Source organism: Syngnathus typhle, linkage group LG13 (assembly GCF_033458585.1).
Source record: "Syngnathus typhle isolate RoL2023-S1 ecotype Sweden linkage group LG13, RoL_Styp_1.0, whole genome shotgun sequence".
NCBI lineage: Eukaryota > Metazoa > Chordata > Actinopteri > Syngnathiformes > Syngnathidae > Syngnathus > Syngnathus typhle.
In genome coordinates, this window is record NC_083750.1 from 13,005,082 (window position 1) to 13,027,176 (window position 22,095).

Sequence of the window (22,095 nt, forward strand, 5' to 3'; positions counted from 1 at the left end):
AACTCCATCGCCCCATAGTTTCACGGCCGCCGGTGTTGAGCGGTGGTGAGGCCAAAGTTGAAGGTCGAAATGAAGAAGCTCGCGCCTCGTTGCATCCTTTTCGTGCTTTTGGCCCTTCTGGGCCAAAGCCGCCGCCGCTCCCACTTGCTAGCGTACGACATAGGCGGGCCGGGACTTTCCGTCCAAGCTCAGCCGCTGCAAGATGCTCCCAAAACGCTACTTGTCAAATGTCATTCGGACTCTATGGAGCTCGTGCTTCAGCGCGACTTGTTCCTCACGGGGCTTTTGGTGGAACCCGAACATCTGCGCCTCGGTTCTGAGCCGGCGCGTGGAAGCGGCGGCTCATGCCGCGCGCGAGCGACGGCTGACGGCGGCGCCACGTTGACCTTATGGGCCGACCTGATGGATTGTGGAACGCTGCTCTCGGTAAGCACGTTTTAGGAAAGAAAAAGTTTACAATTCGATTCACGTTTTTCGAACCACTTGCATTTGCCGCTCCACTTGCATTTGCCGCTCCACTTGCATTTGCTTGTGCACGCGTTCTACTCTGCTGGTTCTTTTCTTATTTTTCCCAAAACGAACCTGAGGTTACTTTTCCGTGTCTCTCTCTAGTCAACACGAGACAAGCTTATCTATTCGAACGTGTTGGTCTACACACCCGAGCCATCATCTGACGGCTTGCGTCGACTGGACGCAGTGACGATTCCGGTCGAGTGCCATTTTGACAAGTAAGTCAGTTCTGACTTCAACGACGCATTTCGGATAGTCCAAATTGCACATACTGTATGACAGGCAGGGCCATTTTAAAAGACGTGATCATATTGCCTATCAATTTTAGCAACGCAATTGCTGCGCCCGGAAATGGCTGCGTCAAATGGAGCTTCTTTTTTCAGGAGGTATTCTGTGGCTGGCATTTCCCTGCACCCTGCCTGGATTCCTTCGGTCTTGGTGGTCGCAGCCGAAGGTGGCATTGACTTCAAACTGCGCCTCGTGACCGGTGGGTGGCTGGGACCGGTTTTGCGATTCCATTTTCTTTTGCCGTTCTATTCATGCCACTCAAGTCATTGTGGAATGTTTCAGACGACTGGATGTTTGAAAGACGCTCTCGTACGTATTTTTTGGGGGAACCCATGCACATGGAGGTATCCGCCGCTGTCCGGAAACATAAGCCCTTGCGGGTCTACGTGGAGCATTGCGCCGCCACGGCTGACCCGGATCCCTATTCCGCCATAAGATACGACTTTATCGAGCGTAACGGGTGAGTGAGTGCTGAATATTTGTCTAGCTTCAAATACGACCCAATGATCCCCCTCGGTTCCAGATGTCTCACGGACGCCTTCCACACAAACTCCAGCTCTCGCTTCCTGCCCAGGCTTGTGGAGCACACGCTTCTGTTTCAGCTGGAAGCATTCCGGTTCCATCACCAGCCCAACAGTCAGGTTAGTAGCACCGCTGACAAAAGACCTCAAGTGAGGTTGCACGCTGACTTGTGTGCCCTGGCCTGCCCGTCGTGTAGGTTTACATCACTTGCTGGTTGAAGGCTGTTCCAGACTCGGTCGCCGGTCCCTCTCAAAACAGGGCCTGTTCTTTTATTGACAACGGGTAATCCCACAGAGTAGCGCTTGTTCCGGGCATTGTGCTTTTGAAACAATCCTGGCTTTTCTCCATGCGCAGATGGTGGTCAGCAGGCGGTGAGCACACCAAATGCGGAACCTGCAGTCCACTATGGGCCACAACCACCAGAGCTACAGACATAAGGCTGGCTGCAAATGGGGCTGAAAATGTTGCTCCGGACAAAGTCCAGCAAGCAACTAGTAGTCATCTGCACGCCCACCCTGAAATGTCTCAGCAGTCCACTTCTGGTGTGAAGATGGAGAGCGACTACAAATTGAGTGAGAACCAAATAGGCGCTTTAGTCGAAGTGGGAACGTGCTTTTCTGTTTTGCAGAATGTCAGACTAGAGGATACATAGTGTTTGTCATGTACTTTGGTGTGACTTCTTTTTTTTTTATGCTTGTTACAGTGAGAGTCGTCCAACTTGGTCCTCTTACTGTTGAGTAGACATCTGTCACAATCCAAGATGACCTTCACACACTGGAAAGGGAATTTCCTTCTCCATTTCTTTCTTTGCAGTCATGTTTGTGACCAAGCTCTCAAATACAATTTTTACGCTACCTCAGAATGTTGTTGTTTTTAAAGCCACGTGACCTCTTGCTTTTGCTTAGGGTTCGGTTTCGAAGCGCTCTGCGAATGGATTTCTTTTTGTCAAAGTAGGCAAACGTACGGCGAATCCTTTCAACGTCATCGGATCAATCCCGTCTACGTATCGGCCATCCTCCGTAGATGAGGGATGCCATTAAGGAGCACTTCCTTCCATTACCACCCACAATCTTGTAGTCCCAATATTGATTGTTTGTTGTGAGAAGTGCCTGACGTAGTGTTTCACTTTCCAATGAGAAACTGTGGGCATTATTGACTGCTTGGATTGAGCAAAACTCAAATGGTGATTCTACTGCAAAATGGTCTAGTTTGTGCTTCCAATCAGAGACAGCCATTGCGTTCCAAGTCTTAGAAGTCTTCTTTTTTTTTAATTTTTTTCTAAAGTTGGGTCCTTGAAGTCCAACATATTTTAGCAGTGGATACTCTCTCAACCCTCCATCAGCTCTAAGCAGGCAGTCTTATTAATCTCCCCGCCCCCCTTCCCCCCAAAAACAGAACTGCTGCTCACCACTAGGGACCACTTCAGCACACGACTACTTTTGTAGAAGGGCTTTTTAATCCATTAAAATGTGATCCACGAGGGCTTTAACGTGTGCCGCAAATACTTTTGATGAGAGTCTACAGTTCTAGTCAGCAGCCTCTCGTACATTAAAAGTCCCTGGGGGTGTTGGAAGCGCTGGCTGCGGTTCTGAAGCTTCTCGTGTCCCTTCTGCCATCAATCATTAGTAGTCCCTTTCCCGGGCGCCTGTTTACCTTCCTAGCTAATGAATATGCACGTAAGGCTTTTGCTAGCAATTCACTAAGTGCATAATAAATGTGAGGAGACTTTTGTGTTGCAGAGTACATGCGAGTTGGAGATGGTGAGTGAGATTTTGATGCTGCTTCACTGCCGCCGCCGCGTCTTCAATGGCTCACTTCCTTGGATCACTGGCAGACATGTTTTTCCAAACGTTGGCCGTCCTCGCCGTGTGCGCCGCTCTCGGACCGCGGTCCAGCCAGAGATGCAGACCCTCTTTTTGCCGGGACGAGCAGGAATGCTGCCCTGGGAACGCCAGCGCTTGTTGCGCGCCCTCTGAGGACGGCACCTACTACCACGTCGCTACGGTGACTCGCAGGCTCTCTGGTGTTCTCATCATGCTTCTTCTCTTTGCCTTGGGATACTTGGTCCAGCGGATGTTGTGTTCCCGATCGCGACAGCCGAGCCCGGACGACGGCGGACGCCCGGCCGTCGGCGCTTCCCAGGAGCTGCTGATGGAGAGCTCGGCGCCGGACAGCCTCACGGATGGCGGAACCGCGGCATATCTGCCCACGTATGACCAGTGCAAGAATCTACCCACTTACGAGGAGACGGTAGGGTATGGACAAGCTCATTCCTCTGTGGGACAAACCAGGAGCAATTTTTAGAGAGACTTAAGACTGGATGTATTTGTGAGCAATATGGTCAACAAGAAAACAGCAGGTACCATTGATGCTGCAAGATGACTTGAATGGCTTTCTGCTCATCTTGATGAATATTCCACCAATACCTGATGGCAGATCCAGAGTAAACTAGTAATAGCTTTTGTTTTGGTGCTTTGTAAATTGGAGGTGAAACCCTCGAGGCACGTCGTGTAGTAACTTGCCGTTTTATTGATTGCACAAGCACTGTTCGTAATTCACCTTGCAGGCTTTGGTGAAATAGTGAATACAAGTTTCCAATAGCTGTGTTTGGTCGTTGTGATCATTTTTTTTTTTAAACATTGCCAGAGTTCAAACTAAACTGCTTACAACGTCGTGTGCCATGTAGGGCCACAATTATTTACAGTCATTAAATAGAATTTTAATTTTCCCCCACAACTCTACTAAACTTCTGTCCGTTAGCATGATTGCAATAAGATTTGAAATCTGCAGTCCCTTTTTAGTGTAGTAGGCCTATATGAATGACGACTGCTGCATTGTCATGATGAAAATGATTGCCCACTGAAATTGTGGAAACGCTACGTGTGTCCGTTCCCTTCCAAATGCACCCTCAACGCGTAACAGATCGAAATTTGATGTAATTCACGGTGTCCCGGATGTTCTCCTTCACGTTGGGCGCCGATTCCGTCGGGGGTTTGATCATGTGGCCGATCCTTTTGAGAGCCTCTTCCAGGCCCAAGCCCGTGGACGCGGAGCACGGCTGGGCGAACCAGTCCCTGTCGCCGCAAGTCTTGCGCAAGTTAAAGTTGTCTATGATTTCCGCCACGCTCATAGCGCCGTCTACGTCCTGCTTGTTGGCGAGAACCGCCAGCGGACGCCCGCGGAGCTGCTCGCTGGTCAGCGTGCTCTCCAGCTCCCGCTTGGCCTCGGCCGCCCTGCCCCGGTCGGCGGCGTCCACCACGAAGACGACGGCCACCGTGTCCTGGTGGAAAGTCTGCCAGTGGCGGCGCATATCCGTCTGGCCGCCCACGTCCCACACGGTCAGAGCAAAGTTCTTCTTTTTCTTCTTCACGTCAAACATTTCCACGTTGAAGCCAATGGTGGGGACGGTGCCGACGAACCTGTTGAGTTTCATCTTGTACAGGAGGGTGGACTTGCCCGCATTGTCCAGACCCAGCAGAAGGACCCGGGCCTCGGGTTGCGTGGAGCCCCGCTGCCCCATTCGGCAGGTAGATGTCCGTCTGTCTGTCTGTCTGTCTCCTCCCGGGCAGGCAGAGTGTTTACTTCTTACCTGCTCCTTTGAAGGTGTGTTCTGGCATCATTTCCTGTGGAAGGTGCGGCGAACCTAACGACATTAATAGATCAACCATTAAGGGACAAAGGAGACTGTCAATTTGGAAACATGGACTTTGGCAGACTGTTGCATTTGTCATTCTGCTGCCTGCCTCTTTCCATTCATTTTTCTGGATGTTTCAAAATGACTACTTTAAATTTCAAATTTAGCCTTAAAGGGACCCATGTATCCTTTTCTTTTTCTTTACTGAGAATTGTACAAAAACAGTCACACGTGCCTAAATATAGAAACCGTTGTATCAAGTGCCGCACGAGTAAGAAAGTCACTACTGCTTTATTAGTTGTGCAGCATTAAACTTAAGAGAAGCAGAACCTGATTGTACACAAGTCAAGGTAAATCCCCTTTTAAACAGGTTTCACAACAAGCCAAAAAGGCATGTAGTGACATGTGATCGGCAAAGAAATACCATTCAATTTCCTCGCCCTGGAACCTACCACAGTTGTGAGCACTAGTACGTAAGGTCGTTCAACTGTATTTGAAAGAAAGAAAGAAAAAAACATGCACAGCTGAAACGTTTCAAATACTTTCACTTCCACAACCCAAAAGCATTGTCAAGTTACTTTTGCCGCTTGACAAGGAAATTGAAATTGGGCTCATCGAACCCTTTGCTGGGTCATTTGGGAGCACCCTTGAGCTAAATAGGCTTCTCGGTCACTGAATAAGCACGTTAAAACCAATGCGATAGACCATAAAGAAGAAACATGTCGCTGGAGCGCTCCTCTTTCATTCTTAAACATTCCAAATGTCAGAATGCCATGCACGTAAAGAAAAGTGTGCTGTATTACGGCGTCTTTCCCGACGACACAGTTATCTGCACAGTCTGCATGGAAAACCTTTGCCACCCCCCCCATCTTCTCCCTTCCCATGTCTCCATCTTGTCCCCCAATTCCAGCACTGCCCACATCAAGGGACCAAATCAATAAATATCATTGATCCGCCAAACTCCAAGGCGGATCAGGAGACAATCTGCTCCACGTCAGAAGCCCAACACAATGGTGTTATTCCTCATTTGAGTCCAACTCTTTATTCCGGGGTCAAGTTCTCGTCCATTGCTCTCTGGGCTTCATCCACACGCCGCCGGTTGGGCTGTCTACGACGTACACCAGTCCCGCGGCTTCCCGGCGCCCCTGGCTCCGAGGCGAGCGGCCCGCCGGCCTCTGCGGCACCGGCAGCTGCGCAGCCTGCCGGCTCGGGGCCAGGTCGGCCCGGTGAGGCAAAGCCCCTGCGGCTAGAATCACGCCAGCCTCTGATTTGGAACCTTGGTGACCCATTTTCAAAATCCACAAGCGATCTATCTGTAAAACGTCGCCGTGCGTGTTCCCGTGAAGCAAGTGGGTGAGTTTTGTGGTCACCAGACACTTGCGGCCGGGTCCAGACTATTCCGAGTGTTTGCACCTGGTGCAGGCCGTCACTGGGGCGGACGCAACTGGACATTGATGAAGAGGAGTTGGGTTTCACTGCGACGCGCCTTGTTGACGTCATTTACTGTTAGGCACAGTCATGGTGCTGGTGATGTCACCACAGCTCTTATTGTGGCTCTTAATAGAATCAATCCTCTTAACTTCTGAAGCACTACTGCGATTCTTAAAGAGGTAATCCAAGTCCGGAGTGATGTGATGAGTAGGAGTTTTATTGTAAAAGAAAAAAGTACATAGCTTTGGCCATCTGCTTGACAGCAAAAACATCAAATAAATAAGGCATGTAAGGTCAATTGAAATGAAACCATTTGAAGGGAATTTAGTTGGATTTGGAATGGAAACTCTTCAAACCATTTTTTTCTAAATAGCATTGAGGAATCGTGGAATAATGGCTCAACAATATCCGACTCAATTCATTGAAATGAATCTAGTCCTGAGTCACGGTGCACCGTAGCTTTTGCTTCAAACGTATCGCCGCTGACAGCATGACCTTTCACCATATGGGTGCAGTTCCTCCACACTGCGCTCAGGGTACAGTCATTCAAGTCAAATGATGGCAAACACCTTAAACTGTGTACAGTGGTGACTTTAGATACATAGGCTTAGCTGATTTTCTTGGCACGCATGCATTATACTGCCCCCCGGTGGCCAACGGAAAAAGCCGCACAATAGCCATTGACATGAAACGGATTTCTTTTGAGGCGCGAGCATGGTCAGGACATAAAGTATCTCAAGGCACCGCTGTATTACAAAATGGCATAAGATTAGAATTTGGGAGCATTGATAAGTCGCCTCCTGATCAAGGTCAAATGGCATTTCCTCATATAGTGGCAGGGAAAAAACGAGTGTCCAAAAAAAAAAAAAAAAAAAAGCCCAGACATGTTTTAGGGACAGCACTTGATTGGTACAAACGCAGTTTGGTCATATTTGTTATGCTATGCATGAGTATTGTATTCCAAAATGGTTCTGTTTGGTTCTACATCCCCAAAACATGCTGCTGTAAGCTAATTGTGTGCAAATGTGATTCTGAATTGTGTTTGTCTCGATGCACCCTGCAGACGTTCTCTTGCCCAAAGTCAGCAGGGAGAGCTTCCAGCAGACTCATCAACCTAATGAGGAACAGTGCTACAGAAAATGGATGGATTGCATTACAGCCTCCGAAAGAGCGGTACACGTCTCTGTTGCTCCCTTTTTTTTTTTTTCTTTCTTCTTTTTTCCCCTACTCCATTCAGTGTCAGTCTTGCATGAATTGAATCCACATTCTGAAACGCTTTGAATCACAGCTCATCGCCTGTTCTTCTGGTGACCCCTGCTCCCTTCCGTATTGAAATTCATGCATGTTCAATACGCAAAAGTCAAATATTTGGTCCTTGCCAGTCAGTCAGTCAGTCAGTCAGTCAGTCAGTCAGTCAGTCAGTCAGTCAGTCAGTCAGTCAGTCAGTCAGTCAGTCAGTCAGTCAGTCAGTCAGTCAGTCAGTCAGTCAGTCAGTCAGTCAGTCAGTCAGTCCCCATCCGTCTCTGGATCAAATGGGTCCCACTTGACTTAGTCTCCCGCCTTGCTCCCTCCTGGCCCGCTTTTGAACTTGACCACCATGACGGTGATGTTGTCTGGGCAACCGCGGTAGAAGGACTGCAGGACGATGCTTTTGGCGCCAAAGTGCGGCTCGTCCAGGCGTTGGCGGACAAAGCGCACCGCCTCTTCGTTGCTGAAAGCGTCCCACAGGCCGTCGGACGCCAGGATCATGAACTCGGGCTGCAGTTTGTCCAGGTCGAACGTCACGATGTCCGGGTCGGGGATGACCACGTGCAGGTTCTTTAGCGGGTAGTCGCCGAGGGAGCGGGACATGGCCAGAATTCCTTGGACTCTCCAGGAACCGTTAAAACTGATGAAGCCTCCTATGGGAGGGTCACAAGATGCGGTTGTCAGAATTCACCAGGAGGGGGCATCCATTGTTCACGACAAAACAAAATGACAGCGTTTTTTTCTCTCTCTCTCTCTCTCTCTCTCTCTCTCTCTCTAACTCTCTCACTCTCTCTCCATCCGTCTCCATCCGTCTCTCTCGTCTTACCCGCCCGCTTGATCCTCTTGCGCTCTTTGAACTGATACGGTTTGTGGTCGTGCGACAGCGCCACGGCGTTGCCGTCTTTGTCGCACAGGACGCCGCGGGAATCGCCCACGTTGGCTACTGTCAATTCTCGGTCTGACAGTAGTGCCACCAGACACGTGGTTCCTGGACGAGACGAGACAAGACAAGACGAGACGTTTAAATCCAATCAAATAAGGAAAGTGGTCGTCCAAGCTTTGCCATGGCCTTGAAAGTTGTTCATTTGCTAGCTCCCCTCAAGTACAAAGGAAGGGCTTGCTGCACACTGACCCGCTTCGTCGTGATTGGCAGACAGCTTGTCCAGGATCTCTCGGTCCACGTTCAGGATGCGCTGCTCCAGGATGCTGGCGAAAGACTGAGCGCTCTCCTTCTTTTCGCGCTCCAACGCCTGCAGCTGCTGCTTCAAGGATTCGGGCAGGTGAGCCTTCACGTAGTCCGCTGCAGCCTTGTGGAGAGGGAGGGGCGAGACAAAAGGAGGAGTGAACACATGCTACACATCCTTCCTTCCTTCCTTCCTTCCTTCCTTCCTTCCTTCCTTCCTTCCTTCCTTCCTTCCTTCCTTCCTTCCTTCCTTCCTTCCTTCCTTCCTTCCTTCCGTCCTTCCTTCCTTCCTTCCTTCCTTCCTTCCTCTCCTGTCCTGTTTGTTAACGCTATACGCGCAACTAGGAACTGAGAAAGAAACAGAAATGTCCTGTTTGGGTTGGTTAAATATTTGTTTATAGGACAGTAATAGAAAGAGGGGGGTCCCGCATATCAAAGAGGCCCTAACAAATTGCCAAGAGCGACAGGAAATGAGAAGGATACAAGATATGAAAGGGGGAGGGTCTCCAGTTCTGCGGTGGCTCCGCAGCAGGAGGATCGCATTTGAAAAAAAAAAAAATCATTTAATCATCATCAGCCACAAAACATTCCTGAGGATATTAAATCCTTAAGTTGTGCCAAGAGTCTTGAACTTTATTTTCACCATGAAGGGCCGGTTTGTTTTGGGGGGTTGGCTGGAACGCATTTTCATTCATTTCAATGGGGGATTGATAAGACAATTTGGACCTCCGCGAGTGGCCACGAAACAAAGTAAACCGCTATCTTCAAGCACAACTGTATGTTGGGGGGGGACTGGTGACAGACAGATTGCTAGAACTGGCCACTCAGAATGACAAGATGAAATCCAATGACCCTTGATGACACATGCACAGGGTTTGCTGGGAGCATCATCACAAAGAAACATGCGCTTTCTTTGTGATGGTTCGGCCAGAAGGGGGGGGGGGGGGGATGGTTCGGCCAGAAGGGGGGGGGGGGGGGGGGTGCGGGGTGCACACAAAGGACTACAAAGCAGAGTGGGAACTTATGTTACGCTACTACAATACGTCTAATAAGAGTGACTAATAGCTAGTAAGGGGGGCGAATTTCTGGCCCGCTCTCACATTATTGCAGAAAGTTGTGTTAGCCAGTGATTTCCCGTGAAGACTCTGCATCCAGCGATGCTGCTCGTGTGAGCATGAGGGAAAATGACGCATTCAGGTGCCGGCCGGCCCACCCGCGCTCCCTACCTACCTCTCCGCCGTGGCCGTCAAAGATGCCGAAGATGGACGGGTGGCTCTTGTTCGCGATGTCGGTGAGCACCTCGTAGCGATCCTCCATGTGATCCCTTCTGCCTTGTATTGAGTACACGGCCACGTTGTCGCTCTTGAACTCCCAGGTCTTGGAGAACTCTGCGTCCAGCACGTTGAGGCCTCCTAGCCGCTCGTTGTGCATCATCTCGGCCACTTTGCCCTTCACCATCTTCACGGCGTCGCGGCTTGACTTGACAATAGTCTTCACTTCGTCCGTGTGGAAAAAGTAGCTCCATAGCGCCAGGCTGATACATAGCAGGAACAACGTCTCCGGCCTGAGGAGAAAATAGCGCATGATCCGACCCAGAAGAGACAAGAGCGTCATCGTGTCTCCTATCATCACACGCCGCCCAAAAGGATGCACTGTTCACTCCATTAACGGGGTGACATTGAACGCACCACGGACGCTACCGAGGCCTGCCGGAGCTTGTGCTGCGGCGGCGGCGGCGGCGGCTGCTGCTGCTGCTGCTGCTGCTGCTGCTGCTGCTGCTGCTGCTGCGGCTGCGGCGGCTGCTGCTGCGGCGGTTGCTGCTGCTGCGACTACCGCACACCGGCCGGCCGGCCGGGTCACCCTCATGCGATTCGGCTTGAAATCAGCAGCGAAACGACTCCCGACATGTGCCCGAGGTCTCGCGGTCCATCTCCGGAGGCGGACGCGGATGTTGCTGCTTGCTGGCTGGCTGGTTAAGAACCTACCAAAGAAGAGTGACACGGGGGCGGGCGGAGGAAGAGCTTGCCTGTCTGCCTGCCTGCGTGGCTGCCTGCGTGGCTGCCTGCCTGCGTGGCTGCCTGCGTGGCTGCCTGCCTGCCTGCCTGCGTGGCTGCCTGCCTGCCTGCGTGGCTGCCTGCCTGCCTGCCTGTCTGCCTGCCTGTCTGCCTCCTTTCGGCTTCGAAGGACGCTCGTTTTAACATCTCACTTCGAATCCTTGAACGCACGCACGCACGCACGCAAAGATGAGCGCTCACACACGCCACGCGTCATGATGAAGAAAATAACACCAAGTAAACGACGCGTTGGAGCATATGCTTTTGCTTTGAAATTCCCCACCAGTGAATGTTGCGACATTCCGGTATGAGCTTGACGTGCGTGACGCAAGCGCGCAGCCGCAACACAGCACAACACAAAAATCGATCATTCCGTTCTATCAATCAAAACAATTGGATGTTTTCCCCCCTCTTGTGTTATTTTGTTTGACGATTACAATGTTTCCTTCCACCGCTTGTGTTCTTTTGTTTGACATCAGGTGCTGGAGTGAGTTGCGTTACTGGGGCAACGGAAAGCCAGTGGAGAATGAGTCCAAAGCAATCAGTTCCCCCTTCCCATCAAAAGGTAGCACGCATCCCTCCCTCCCTCTATTTCGCACCTCTTGACAAAGAGTCCAAAGCCAAGCCTCAACTATGAAGCAGCTAGCAATAACCCTTAGCTCACCACAAGGTGGCAGTATTGCGTTTCAAACCCCTGCCTGTGACTGGCAGAAGGAAGTTGGACTTTCAGATGAAATCCCGGGGCCTCCCTTCAGGTATTTCACACTGGGATGGGGACAATTGTCACATTGGGTTGTTTTGTCAATTGCAATTGCTTATTCACCTTGCACATGTTAGCCCACACGTGGCAAAAGTGTCACAAAGCAGAGTGATTTGATTTACAAATGACTTTACATAGCCTGCTAGTTATATTGATATTGTTGATGACGTGTTGGCTTAGCTATATTTCAAAGAGTGATTTTAGTTACAAATGACATTACATAGCCTGCTAGTTATATTGATATTGTTGATGACGTGTTGGCTTAGCTGTATTTCATTGACATTGGCTTTGGTAATGGAATGAATTCTCCATGTTGCTTCGGGTTCCAGTAACGTGCCCGCCCACAGGACACCGGAAATTGCCGTGTCGTTACCAATCACGTCACGCACGTCACCATTTGGCGACATTCAATGTGTTCATAAAGGTTGAAGGTGAATTGCGTCCTTCGCACAGCACAGCAATACATACGTGCGAGCAAGCTGACACAAGAGGTGCTTTTGCGCACCCTGCTACGGATCAGCCCTGCAGTCATGACATGGCCATCAATTGCGACTCGGCCGTGCGCTTGGCAAACTGTGAAAAATGCCATTGACTTGTACAAATGTTACATCCCTGCCCTGGGAGGCTCTAAGTCAGCCGCCTGCGAACAACAGCAATCCGTCTTAAGAGAGACGTTTCTAAAATCAGTTTTTTATTTTGCAGCGACATTCCGCTGGAAGCTGCCTGGCTGTGTGACTGACTCCTTTTCTACCGAAGAGAACATGTCAGTTGTATTCACATGCATAAGGGTTGACTGTGTTATTCAAAAAAGAAAAAGTAAATGTCAAAACTTTTTTATTTGCTGAGAGAAATTATAATAAATTGAGAGCTCGGTTAGGGATTATATTACCGGTTCATCTACGGCGGTATGGTCTGCGCTATGCTACTGATATTTGACGTGTAATATCAAAAAAAGCCTGACCAACATATTACTACTAAATCCATCTTTTTGTTCATAATCTCTACGTTTACTCCACAAACATTATTTTATTTGGTCAAAATGTACTCATTCAATCAAAACTTGAAACTTGGAAATATGATTACGGAAACAGTTTTGTGTCTTTCATATATTAAGTGATGCCCCAGCTGCACACACTTGATGGCAGGTTTTTCTCCCTCCCTCCTTCCCTCCCTCCTTCCCTCCGTCCCTCCCTCGGTCAATGAAAAAGCACTTGACCGCCATACAAATGGACACAAGTCCATCCATTATATTTTGAATTAAACTCGGTGACTACATTACCGATCACTTAATCACTTGCAATGAACTAATAATACCCAAGCATTATCTTTTGAGTAGTACATTCTTCATGCATTCTTCACACCACCATTCCAACATCTGCTGTGTAGTTTGAGGTATGTTTTGAAGAGTGTGAATTTCTTCCAAATGACCCTCAATTTTATTGTGTGTGTGTGTGTGTGTGTGTGTTAAAAATGCATCCTGCTTGCTTGCTTGTTTGTTTATAGGCCCTTCTGTAAATATGCGTGTGCGCATGTTTATGTATTTTCGACTACTGGCCGTGTGCATATAAATAACTACGTTGGCAGTGTGCGCAGTGTAATCTGTTCCCAACAGGCTGGATTCGCACCGAGCAAAAGACAGTATATTGTTCCTGCAGCAGCGCAGATAACAACTCATTAGCATACTGAATCATTTGGCTGCAAGAGCCACTCAGCCACCCATCTGCACGGAGCTGATAAACACACACGCACACATTTATGCGGAGCGTACACTCCTACTGAGTGAGACGCACACACATGCGCGCCCAGGCTTCCCATCACACACTCTTTTGGTGAGATTTTGTGAGCGTGAGGCAGGTATAGCCATTAACCCCGAGAGCCCCTTTCAAACACATGGATGTCTCGTGCACTTTCCGCAAGTAGTTGCACTTTTTTTCCAGGGATGTCGAGAAGCGGTGCTTCCCGCCAAAAAAGTTGATCATATTCTGACCAGTTTTCCACACGTTATCTGATGTTTTGGGGGGATTTTTTTTTTTTAATCAAATGTCACACACCCGAGCGAGCAGGGCTGGACTGGCCATCTGGTACACTGGCCTGCTGGGCCTGATGCGGTGCTACTTCTGATGTGCCTCTATTTTGTTTTTGCAAAGAGACCAAGCCACAATTTAGGGGGAGCAGCAGCATTTCGACAGCAATTGGGGGCAGGAGTCACGTCTGAATAGTAATGGGACTTTGACTCGATCAGGCGGGTGGGATGCTTCCATTTGTTTGGATTGGCGCTTTCTAGAGTGGCAGCTCTTTTGGTGCATTGCAGACACAACAGCATATATTGAGGCAAGCGCAGGGGGAGGCTGTCCAAAGCTCTCTTGACAATGGCAGGATATCCTGTAGGTCACTGAGCCCAGATGACCTCCACAGGAAGTTGTCACATGCTGGGAGGAAGTGAGCGTCCACCGAGGAATAAGCATGCCGACTTTGGAGAAGCGGAACGCCACTTTCAGCCTGTGAGGCTCGCTCGGTCGGGCATGACGTGAGGTACACCTGCACGCCGGAATGAGGAGCTCTGATGTCAAAAGGCTGCTTTTTATGACTTGCTTTTATTTTGCAATGATATGACACAAATGAAATGCAATAATTAAACGCTGACAACAATCATATGATCTTACCTTGAAGCTAGGTTTGGATGCATGCTGCAGTGTTCTACGCCATAGTCTCCATTTTGCTGCAGTGGACCCCTTTTTTTTTTCTCGCTCCAGTGATTTAGGGACATATCCAATCATAATCATAAGGTAGAAGATGCTAAAGTTAACTTTGCAAAGTTTTCTGCTCATGGATCCAACGACATATTGTTGAAGTGTGGAAAACTAGCATTTGTTGCTCCCTAAACTGAGATGTTTCTATCGAGAGAGTTGCATCACACCAAGTCAATTTGGGCTTGAAAAGGATACAAATGAACGATTTGAGTGAGTCGGAACTTGTAAAGTAGTTCAAGGCACATCTTTGTGAATCATCAGAAACTTCTTGTTCTTTTATTCAGAGAGTTTTGTGTCAAATCCATCCGATTCAACATTGGATATATTCATAGATACATCTACAACAAATATATCATAACCAAACGTACAAGTTCCTTTTTGCCGCCATTCATAAAATACCATCGTTACCAAAGGTACCAATATAGTGTAGGTTAGTGAATTCCGCTGAAAAGGCAGAACGCGCAACAGCATTGCGCAAACCTTGACAACTGCTGGTGCCGTCCGCAACAGCATTGAGCAAACCTTGACAACTGCCGGTGCCGTCCGTCACCAACATGCCATGCCGTTGGCACCACAAAGGGGCTGCTCTTTGTACCTTTCTAAAACTACATACGCGTTACAGTCGGGAAGAGGAAAAAAAGAAACTAGACATTCATGTCAAAATGACGCCGGGACCGACATGTTGTACACCTCGAGAATCAGCGTGTGTTTTTGTACCTCCCATGCAAAACTGCAAAAATGTGTTTGGAGTCTGGCGTCGTTCTCTCGACGCCAAACCCTAACGAGATGAAATGGTACCAACTTTTCATGTTTACGACTCGCCTTCCATCTTTTGAACCAAACAACACAGTATAGGGACATCTTAAAAGCACATGACGTTGTTCCGTGAAAATAGAAAGCTATTTACAATCATTGACTGAAGGGCAGTTGAGGGGTTTTCTATTGAGCTGTCTTCTCACCACAAGTTTCCGCAAGTGCGACCAACTAGGCCCTTGAGATACCCTGGAATTCTACATCAAAAAAAAAACTGGTTTAGTTGAATGACTCAAGATTGTAATAGCAAATTTGAATCGGGTGCTTTGATTTGTTGATTTCTCTTTTTAGCACGTCGGGTTTTGGTTTCAGTTTTTACGCTCGACATCCGTATATTAGATGCTTGCGCAATATGGATTTGACCGATTGTAGGGAAGACGAATAAAAAAAAAAATCACTTTTTCAGGTCAGGTCGAACCAAACTTGGTCCAAAGAGCGAGTGCGGTGTAAAAAGGTCTTGAGGATTTGCATCCTCTTTTTGGATAGTAACTGGGGCAAAAAGAGCACGTGGTTCCCACAGATGACGTGCTCGTCGTCATCTTGTGAGAACAAGCTGATTTGTCACCACCTTCCATTGCTGCCCAATTTGCTCAGTGGTTTCATTGCACTTTTCACTCTTTGCTCGTTCTTGCTTCGATCGCACGCCATTTTGCCACTCTAATACAAGACAAGGGATGGAGTTCAGATTTGAAGCTCTTGGCTTTTTCAAAACAAACAAGCCTTTCATCCGCACCGCAGGCTGCTCGTTCAAAGACATGCACAATTTACACCTTGTTTCCAAATCCAGCCAGCGAGGCTTTTCCATCAGTGTCGTCAAGTGCAGAAGGTCGTCAGGTCCATGGTGTCTCTCGCGCAATCTACATCTTCATCCACCACCTCAAATGACCCACGAACGTAAGCACGCACTTTTCCTTCCGTTTTTCACAATCAACGTCGGCCGGAGCCATCCAGCGGGCGTCCGTTGCGCCTGAGATGGAGCGGAGGAGGGCCGCGTGAAGCCGCCATAGTCCTCGGGGCGGGAGGCGAGTCCTGATCCTCCACGAAGCTCTCCGGGCTGCCTTCGGCGTCTCCGTCAGGCAAGCTCCCGCAACTGGAGCCGGGCGACATGGTCTCCGGCAGGTCGTCCCTAGCCGAGCTTACCATCGTGTCCTGACGCGGGCCGCCTTGGGGCACCCCGTCGTGTGGCCCCACCAGGATCCCGGTGTCGCCTTCAGTTGGGGGGCCGACGTCGCGCCCGTCCTGGTCCTCCAGCAGGTTGGAGAGGAAGCTGATGTACTTCATGGCCAGACGCAGGATCTCGTTCTTGCTCAGCTTTTTGTCCGGAGGGTGAGTGGGGATGAGTTTACGGAGCTCTGCGAAGGCGCCGTTCACGTTCTGCTGCCGCCAACGCTCGCGGCTGTTGGTGAAGATACGTCGGACAATCTTGGGCTGGCCGGCTTGAGGAGAAACATCGAGAGACGTGAGTAAATGACATTGCGCGTATTAAAAGAGACGTTCATGTTCAAGGAATAGAGTCATTCACCATATTATTGCCATTTCAATAGAAAAAAAAATCTGTTTTTCCAAATAGAAAAAGTTCATCTTGTTTTTCCTTTTTAAAGACTTTCTCCCTCACTTCACGGTTCTTTTATATCAAACACATTACTTTAGGTGTATGACCTGACTGACATGGTTTCTTCCGCCTTCATCTGATGTCTGATGAAGGCGGAAGAAACCGCCGAAACATGTCCGGTAATACACCTAAAGTATTTTGTTTGATATAAAAGAACCGTGAAGTGAGAAAAAGTCTTACTTTGATTCCCGTAGGAACGTGTTTAAGCTCGACCCCTCAACTAAGAAAAATAGTTTCGCCTGGGTTGTTAGTGGAAATGCCTCAGAATATTTGCTTTGTTTGCTTTCATTTGAGAGCGCAAACTTGAAATGAAAAATGAAAAGAAGCCGCCGAATGTTAGCGACGGGTTCACATTTCATTTGGGTGCACAACTGAGGGAGAGCCTGCATTCAGTCACATCCTCACACCCCCATCCATGGTGTCTTCCAGGCTTTTGTCGTCCTTGGAACACACCCAGTCTATCTTAATCCCTCAGCCCACTGCGGTAAATGCTTGGCATGGAGGTAGAGGCAGCAAAAGCGCACCCCCCCCCCCCCCCTTTCGTTGGCCTTCCCCCCTTCCTATTCTCCCATCCTCCAGCCTTGCATGTGTCAGTGTGCATGGAGAAGACACCAGAAAATACAAATCTACCTGAAGGTCTGACACCATTAGTTAGCGTTCGGTTTGACAGTATTTTTTATTTCGATTTTTTTGCCGGTGACCTGGTAGATCCATTTCAAAGGACGGATGGAGATGAAGAGGGAGTGAGGGGCTAGCGTTAAGCGGCAGGTGCGAGCACACAGCAGAAGTGCGTCTTACCATACTTATAAAGATCTAAAATGCTCCTACCCTCGTCGAGTTCAACCTCATAAGGCGCCGGGCGGCGTTTGACCCTGTTGCTGGGGTACATGCTGTACTGCTCAGAATCCCCTCCAAGACTACATGGCGACAAAAAAAAAAAGAGCAGCATGTTACATTCCATGTCATTTCACATCGTAGAAGCATACACCAACATAGCCGCTTTGTTATATCTATATCAAAATAAGAGAAAAGCATGTTAGCTGATCATGTCTTCGCTTGAATGGTGCTTACACTGCCATTATATGTTCAAATGTGGTAAGATGCAGGAAATGGCATGTATTGATTTTGGTTATATGTTAGCTTTATCATCATTATACATATCTAAATGAGGTGAACACAGGTATTACATCATCAACATATGATGTAGTTGTACACTATTTACCTAAGATCACAAGCAGGAAATGTTCCAATTACAACGTTGCTTGACTTCAATATGTTCTTTTTTCCCCACATTATCAGGAAAATACTCAAAAATGTCATGATCGTGTATACCTACAAATGTTACTTTTAGTTGCATGTAATCCTTAAACGAAGAGTACATAATAATAATAATTTTATTATTATCATTTATTATTATTTACATGCAGAAAAGGCACGCTTCCTCAAAGTGCTAATACAGTCATTTTAGCATCATTTGACATCAAAATGGCCCCCCAAGCCCAGAACGACTCAAGAAAAGCACATACAGGAAAATGAATGTTATCGTTATAGCTTCGCTTTGTCATCACTGCATCATAATTCCAACATTTTTCCAATCCATTGCATCCAATCCTCATTACGTCATCCTTTTTTGCAAGCAATCATAATCAAATGAAGACCAAAAGGAGAGACATCACCAATACTTGCTGTCTCATGACATGATCAATATACATTAGGTGCAAAAAGTAGCCATTTCATCTTCATCTAATTAAGAGCAGATGCAGTCAAATGTGTATATATATTTGCATTTTTTGCACATTTCATCAACCCAGTATGTCACAAACATGTCGAAATTTATATATATATATCTCAAACCTCTCGCATGTTAACATTGATCATGTTAGCTCGTGGACATCCGTCTGCTGCTGACACAATGCTGAGATTTCTTTGAAGAGCAGCTATGAGGACATTTTCATATCAATAGCCTTCCATGCAGGATGCAAATGAACAGAGATCTTAATAACACCATTATGTTGTGTCTTTCCTATGTTGTTGGACAGATTTTTGTTTTTTTTGTACTATGGGGAGGCATTGTCTGTGTGTGTGTGTGCGTGTGTGTGCGTGTGCGCGCGTGCGTACCTGTTGATGGCTGCGAGAGGCTGCGCCAGGTTGTAGAGCATGGCCCGAGCCGGGACAGGGAACGCGTTGGGGCTCAGCTGGACCATTCGAGCGTTCTCTCGTTGGATGTGCGGCGGTGCAGGAGGAGGAAGAGCGTGAGGAGGAAGAGCGTGAGGAGGAAGAGCGTGAGGAAGAGGAGGTCTGCGGAGCTCCGTGATGGGCACCAAATGGCTCTCGGCCCTCCTCTCCAGCGCCTTTATAGCGTCCCTCCTGGAGAGCTCGATCACCGGCACTTCCCTTTTCAGGTCAAGGGCGTCGCGAGAGGCGGTTTCCTTGGCAACACCGTTGATGACGGTCCCGTTGCTGGAGTTCTGCAGGGGCGCGTCATCGGTCTCCTCGACCCCCGCGGTGAGCCCTCCCCCTTCTTTCTCTTCCTTCTCTTCCTCCTCGTTCCTCCTCCTCCTCCTCCTCCTCCTCCTCCTCCTCTTCATCCTCGCCTCCTCCTCCTCTTCCTCGCATCTGATGATGACGGAGGAGTCTTCAGGCTTTCCGCGACCAGCCTCTGCGTCTGGACTCCCGCGACAAAGGTCCGGCTGCCTTTTTTCCATCATATTTTTCCCCTCTCTTGTCTTTCTTCCGCAGTTCGGATGAACACGATTTTAAGCCATAAGCCGTGCGCTCGCCATTATAAATGTGGGATGGGTACGTGCAAGCAACCCTACGGAAGAGAAAAGAAAAAATAGGTGTCACTTTTTTCAATGATGAGATATGCCTACTTGAACAATATCTCGTCGTCTAAATACACGGGCGGATACCTTGACTGCGAATGGCTTTAAAAACAAGGCTTGTTTCAAACACCTTTTTCCATTCATTTTTGGACTTTCTGAAAAGTCACCTTTTTCTAAAAAAAAAAAGGGATCATTCGTTTTTCTTTTTTTGCCGGAAGTCACGTTTGTGATCAAGTAACAAGCTGCGAGCTTTTTTCGATCATTATTTCTAAATGTATGAAAAGGTCACATTTTTAGACAAATAGAATAGATCTTTATTGTCATTGTCACACATGTACAACGAAATTTAAAAAGTGCCCACCGATCAGTGCATAAAATAAATAGAATAAATCGAATAAAAAGATTAAGAAAAAAATACAAGCTAAAACCCCACAGAAGAACAAAATGAGTATGTATAAGCTTTAATTATCAATGATAAGTGTCAAAACGAACACAAGATGTATTATTTAATTGTCGTCACCTGAAAATAAGCGCCCCATTCGATATATTTCAATGGTCTCAATCATCATACTGTGCCTAACCCAAAACACGATCTTATTTTTAATAGTCACATGATTACACTGTCCTTTAACTTTCAATGTATTTGATGACTTTCTGCCAAGCCTAAGCCTTTTGAAACATTTGACATCATTATCTAAGGGCCATTGCGGGAAACATTTCGGTCTGTCATATACTGGCACATAAAGCGATGCATTATTTAGACAAACAAAAACATGCCCTTTAAAAAAAAAAAAAAAAAAACCTAGGCCGTTCTGTCGTTGCTGTAAAAAACGATCCACGTGTTATATTAACAATTGCAATGGTCGGTAAATAAAGTGACATCAAATAATATTTAAAAGGTGAATTGGACGGATCATTTCTCCCGAATGTAGGCCTCGCATCCGTTCTCATAGCCCTCCCTCCGAGCCAATAGAGCGAATAGCGTGCGAACGCATAATAATCCCAAAGATTGCCATGCCGCTCAACTATAAAAGAGAATAAAATAAAGCGAGCCGTCGACGATGGGACGGGCGGACGGACGGACGGACGGACGGACGGCAGAGCGAGCGAGCGAGCGAGCGAGCGCCTGCCCAACCGCCCGCCCGCCCGATTTGGAACTGGAGCACTTACCGTTGGGAGTGCTGCTGTTGATGCTACCGCCTAAGTGGAGCCATTTTGTGAGTGGCTCATCCATAGCTGACGTTTTCTTTTTTTTTTAGACTTCCAGTGTGTGTTTCGTGCGTGCTTGTCTGTATACTGTACATGTGTGCGTGCGTGCGTGCGTGCGTGCATTCCGCGCCGTAACCAACGCGCGCTCGCTCGCTCGCTCGCTCGCTCGGCGGAACTCGGGCCGGCAATGTGGCCGAGGGAGATAAGCGCATGGCGGCGGCCTCTTCATTCGCGATAAGCCCCCCCCCTAAGGCCATTATTTATGAAATGATTCATTATTATTTGCCTGTCACGGGGGGGCTGTATAGGCGTTGGGAAGGGGGGGGGGGGGGGGGGCATCTAACCACGTCAGGCGGGATACTGTAACAGCGGTGGCAATGGAGGTGTTCCATTTCTTTTTTTTTCCAATGGAAAAGAAACAAAAGCACAGTTTAAGCTTTTGACCGAATTGTCTTTATTTGTCACGATAGGTTCCCAAAAAGACTTTATCCCTTCTTCCCCCTCAACCTAAAAAGATCAAAATGTCTTTTATTCCATATCCCATGATGAAGGTCTAATTATGCAGAGATAATCCTTAATGGCCAATTGACACCGTTTTTTTCTCAATCATATGAAACATGGAAATAAAGAAAATAAAAAAGTCAACCATATTAAGATAATCTCGCATATTGCATAGACGCAATCATTGCCATTGTCAACGTAATTTTCATTGGATCCCCCCCCCCTCCCCACCAAAAAAAAACGGTGGATGAGAAAATGGATTGATAAATTAGATTTTTGTTTCTTTTTAAGGAATAATACATTTAAAAAGGCGTCTCGGTCACGTCCGTGTGTGGGTGTGTGCGTATACACAAACATTGTCAATGTAATTTTGATTGGACCCCCCCCCCCCAAACACACACACACACACACACAAAAAAACATTAGTAGATGAGAAAATGGATTGATAAACCAGGTTTTTGTTTCTTTTTATGGAATAATAAAATTAAAAAGGCGTCTCGGTCATGTGCGTGTGCGGGTGAGTGTGCGTAAAATATATTATACGCACACACACATTGGCAATGTAATTTTGATTGGACCGCTCCGAAAAAAAAGACATCGGTGGATGAAACAATGGATTAATAAATCAGATTTTTTTTTAAGGAATAATAAAATTAAAAAGCGCGCTCGCACACATTTTCAGTCATCATTTTGAGGGCCTCGGCGGGCTAAGGAAATTGATTTAGTTAAACAGGTCCTTTCTGACCATTTTGTAA

At 47.8% G+C, this 22,095-nt stretch overlaps 4 protein-coding genes and 1 long non-coding RNA gene across 6 annotated transcripts; 2 read left to right on the forward strand and 3 right to left on the reverse strand.

Annotated features, from left to right (window-relative positions):
- Positions 1-69: 69 nt before the first annotated feature.
- LOC133165849 (zona pellucida sperm-binding protein 3-like) lies at positions 70-2,379 on the forward strand. Its single transcript, XM_061295741.1, has 8 exons — positions 70-426; positions 613-728; positions 894-997; positions 1,081-1,258; positions 1,322-1,439; positions 1,517-1,602; positions 1,675-1,892; positions 2,024-2,379. Exons 1-8 carry the CDS (start codon positions 70-72, stop codon positions 2,059-2,061), a joined length of 1,215 nt encoding a protein of 404 aa, XP_061151725.1. The 3' UTR covers positions 2,062-2,379.
- A 1,450-nt stretch (positions 2,380-3,829) lies between these two features.
- arl14 (ADP-ribosylation factor-like 14) lies at positions 3,830-5,082 on the reverse strand. The gene has a single exon (XM_061296222.1). It carries the CDS (start codon positions 4,838-4,840, stop codon positions 4,229-4,231), a length of 612 nt encoding a protein of 203 aa, XP_061152206.1. The 5' UTR covers positions 4,841-5,082; the 3' UTR covers positions 3,830-4,228.
- A 1,504-nt stretch (positions 5,083-6,586) lies between these two features.
- Positions 6,587-10,445, reverse strand: ppm1la (protein phosphatase, Mg2+/Mn2+ dependent, 1La). The gene is made up of 4 exons (XM_061296221.1): positions 10,047-10,445; positions 8,766-8,940; positions 8,460-8,621; positions 6,587-8,286 (listed from the first exon to the last, which is right to left on the reverse strand). Exons 1-4 carry the CDS (start codon positions 10,443-10,445, stop codon positions 7,934-7,936), a joined length of 1,089 nt encoding a protein of 362 aa, XP_061152205.1. The 3' UTR covers positions 6,587-7,933.
- Positions 8,774-10,317, forward strand: LOC133166178 (uncharacterized). The gene is made up of 2 exons (XR_009717710.1): positions 8,774-8,913; positions 9,927-10,317. It is a non-coding gene; the product is annotated as an uncharacterized LOC133166178 (long non-coding RNA).
- Positions 10,446-14,626: 4,181 nt separating the features above from the next.
- Positions 14,627-20,960, reverse strand: tal1 (T-cell acute lymphocytic leukemia 1). Of its 2 annotated transcripts, none has more exons than XM_061296219.1 (4): positions 20,801-20,960; positions 18,924-19,620; positions 17,634-17,722; positions 14,627-16,629 (listed from the first exon to the last, which is right to left on the reverse strand). In XM_061296219.1, exons 2-4 carry the CDS (start codon positions 19,511-19,513, stop codon positions 16,121-16,123), a joined length of 1,188 nt encoding a protein of 395 aa, XP_061152203.1. In that variant the 5' UTR covers positions 19,514-19,620; positions 20,801-20,960; the 3' UTR covers positions 14,627-16,120. The 2 variants fall into 2 exon arrangements, with proteins under 2 accessions (XP_061152203.1, XP_061152204.1); XM_061296220.1 differs by lacking the exon at positions 20,801-20,960 and adding an exon at positions 20,151-20,763.
- Positions 20,961-22,095: the final 1,135 nt, after the last annotated feature.

What these genes read in the sequence shown, in the direction of transcription:
- LOC133165849 (XM_061295741.1), top strand. Translation starts at nt 70, where the DNA reads ATGAAGAAGCTCGCGCCTCGTTGCATCCTTTTCGTGCTTTTGGCCCTT. An exon ending in GTCGAGTGCCATTTTGACAA is followed by an intron (nt 729 to 893) that starts GTAAGTCAGTTC and finishes TTCTTTTTTCAG; the next exon opens with GAGGTATTCTGTGGCTGGCA. An exon ending in ATCACCAGCCCAACAGTCAG is followed by an intron (nt 1,440 to 1,516) that starts GTTAGTAGCACC and finishes CCCGTCGTGTAG; the next exon opens with GTTTACATCACTTGCTGGTT.
- arl14 (XM_061296222.1), bottom strand. Translation starts at nt 4,840, where the DNA reads ATGGGGCAGCGGGGCTCCACGCAACCCGAGGCCCGGGTCCTTCTGCTG.
- ppm1la (XM_061296221.1), bottom strand. Translation starts at nt 10,445, where the DNA reads ATGATAGGAGACACGATGACGCTCTTGTCTCTTCTGGGTCGGATCATG. An exon ending in TGCCAATCACGACGAAGCGG is followed by an intron (nt 8,622 to 8,765) that starts GTCAGTGTGCAG and finishes CGTCTCGTCCAG; the next exon opens with GAACCACGTGTCTGGTGGCA. An exon ending in CAAGAGGATCAAGCGGGCGG is followed by an intron (nt 8,287 to 8,459) that starts GTAAGACGAGAG and finishes ACCCTCCCATAG; the next exon opens with GAGGCTTCATCAGTTTTAAC.
- tal1 (XM_061296219.1), bottom strand. Translation starts at nt 19,513, where the DNA reads ATGATGGAAAAAAGGCAGCCGGACCTTTGTCGCGGGAGTCCAGACGCA. An exon ending in CCTCTCGCAGCCATCAACAG is followed by an intron (nt 17,723 to 18,923) that starts GTACGCACGCGC and finishes GTCGCCATGTAG; the next exon opens with TCTTGGAGGGGATTCTGAGC. An exon ending in TGAGGTTGAACTCGACGAGG is followed by an intron (nt 16,630 to 17,633) that starts GTAGGAGCATTT and finishes TTTCTCCTCAAG; the next exon opens with CCGGCCAGCCCAAGATTGTC.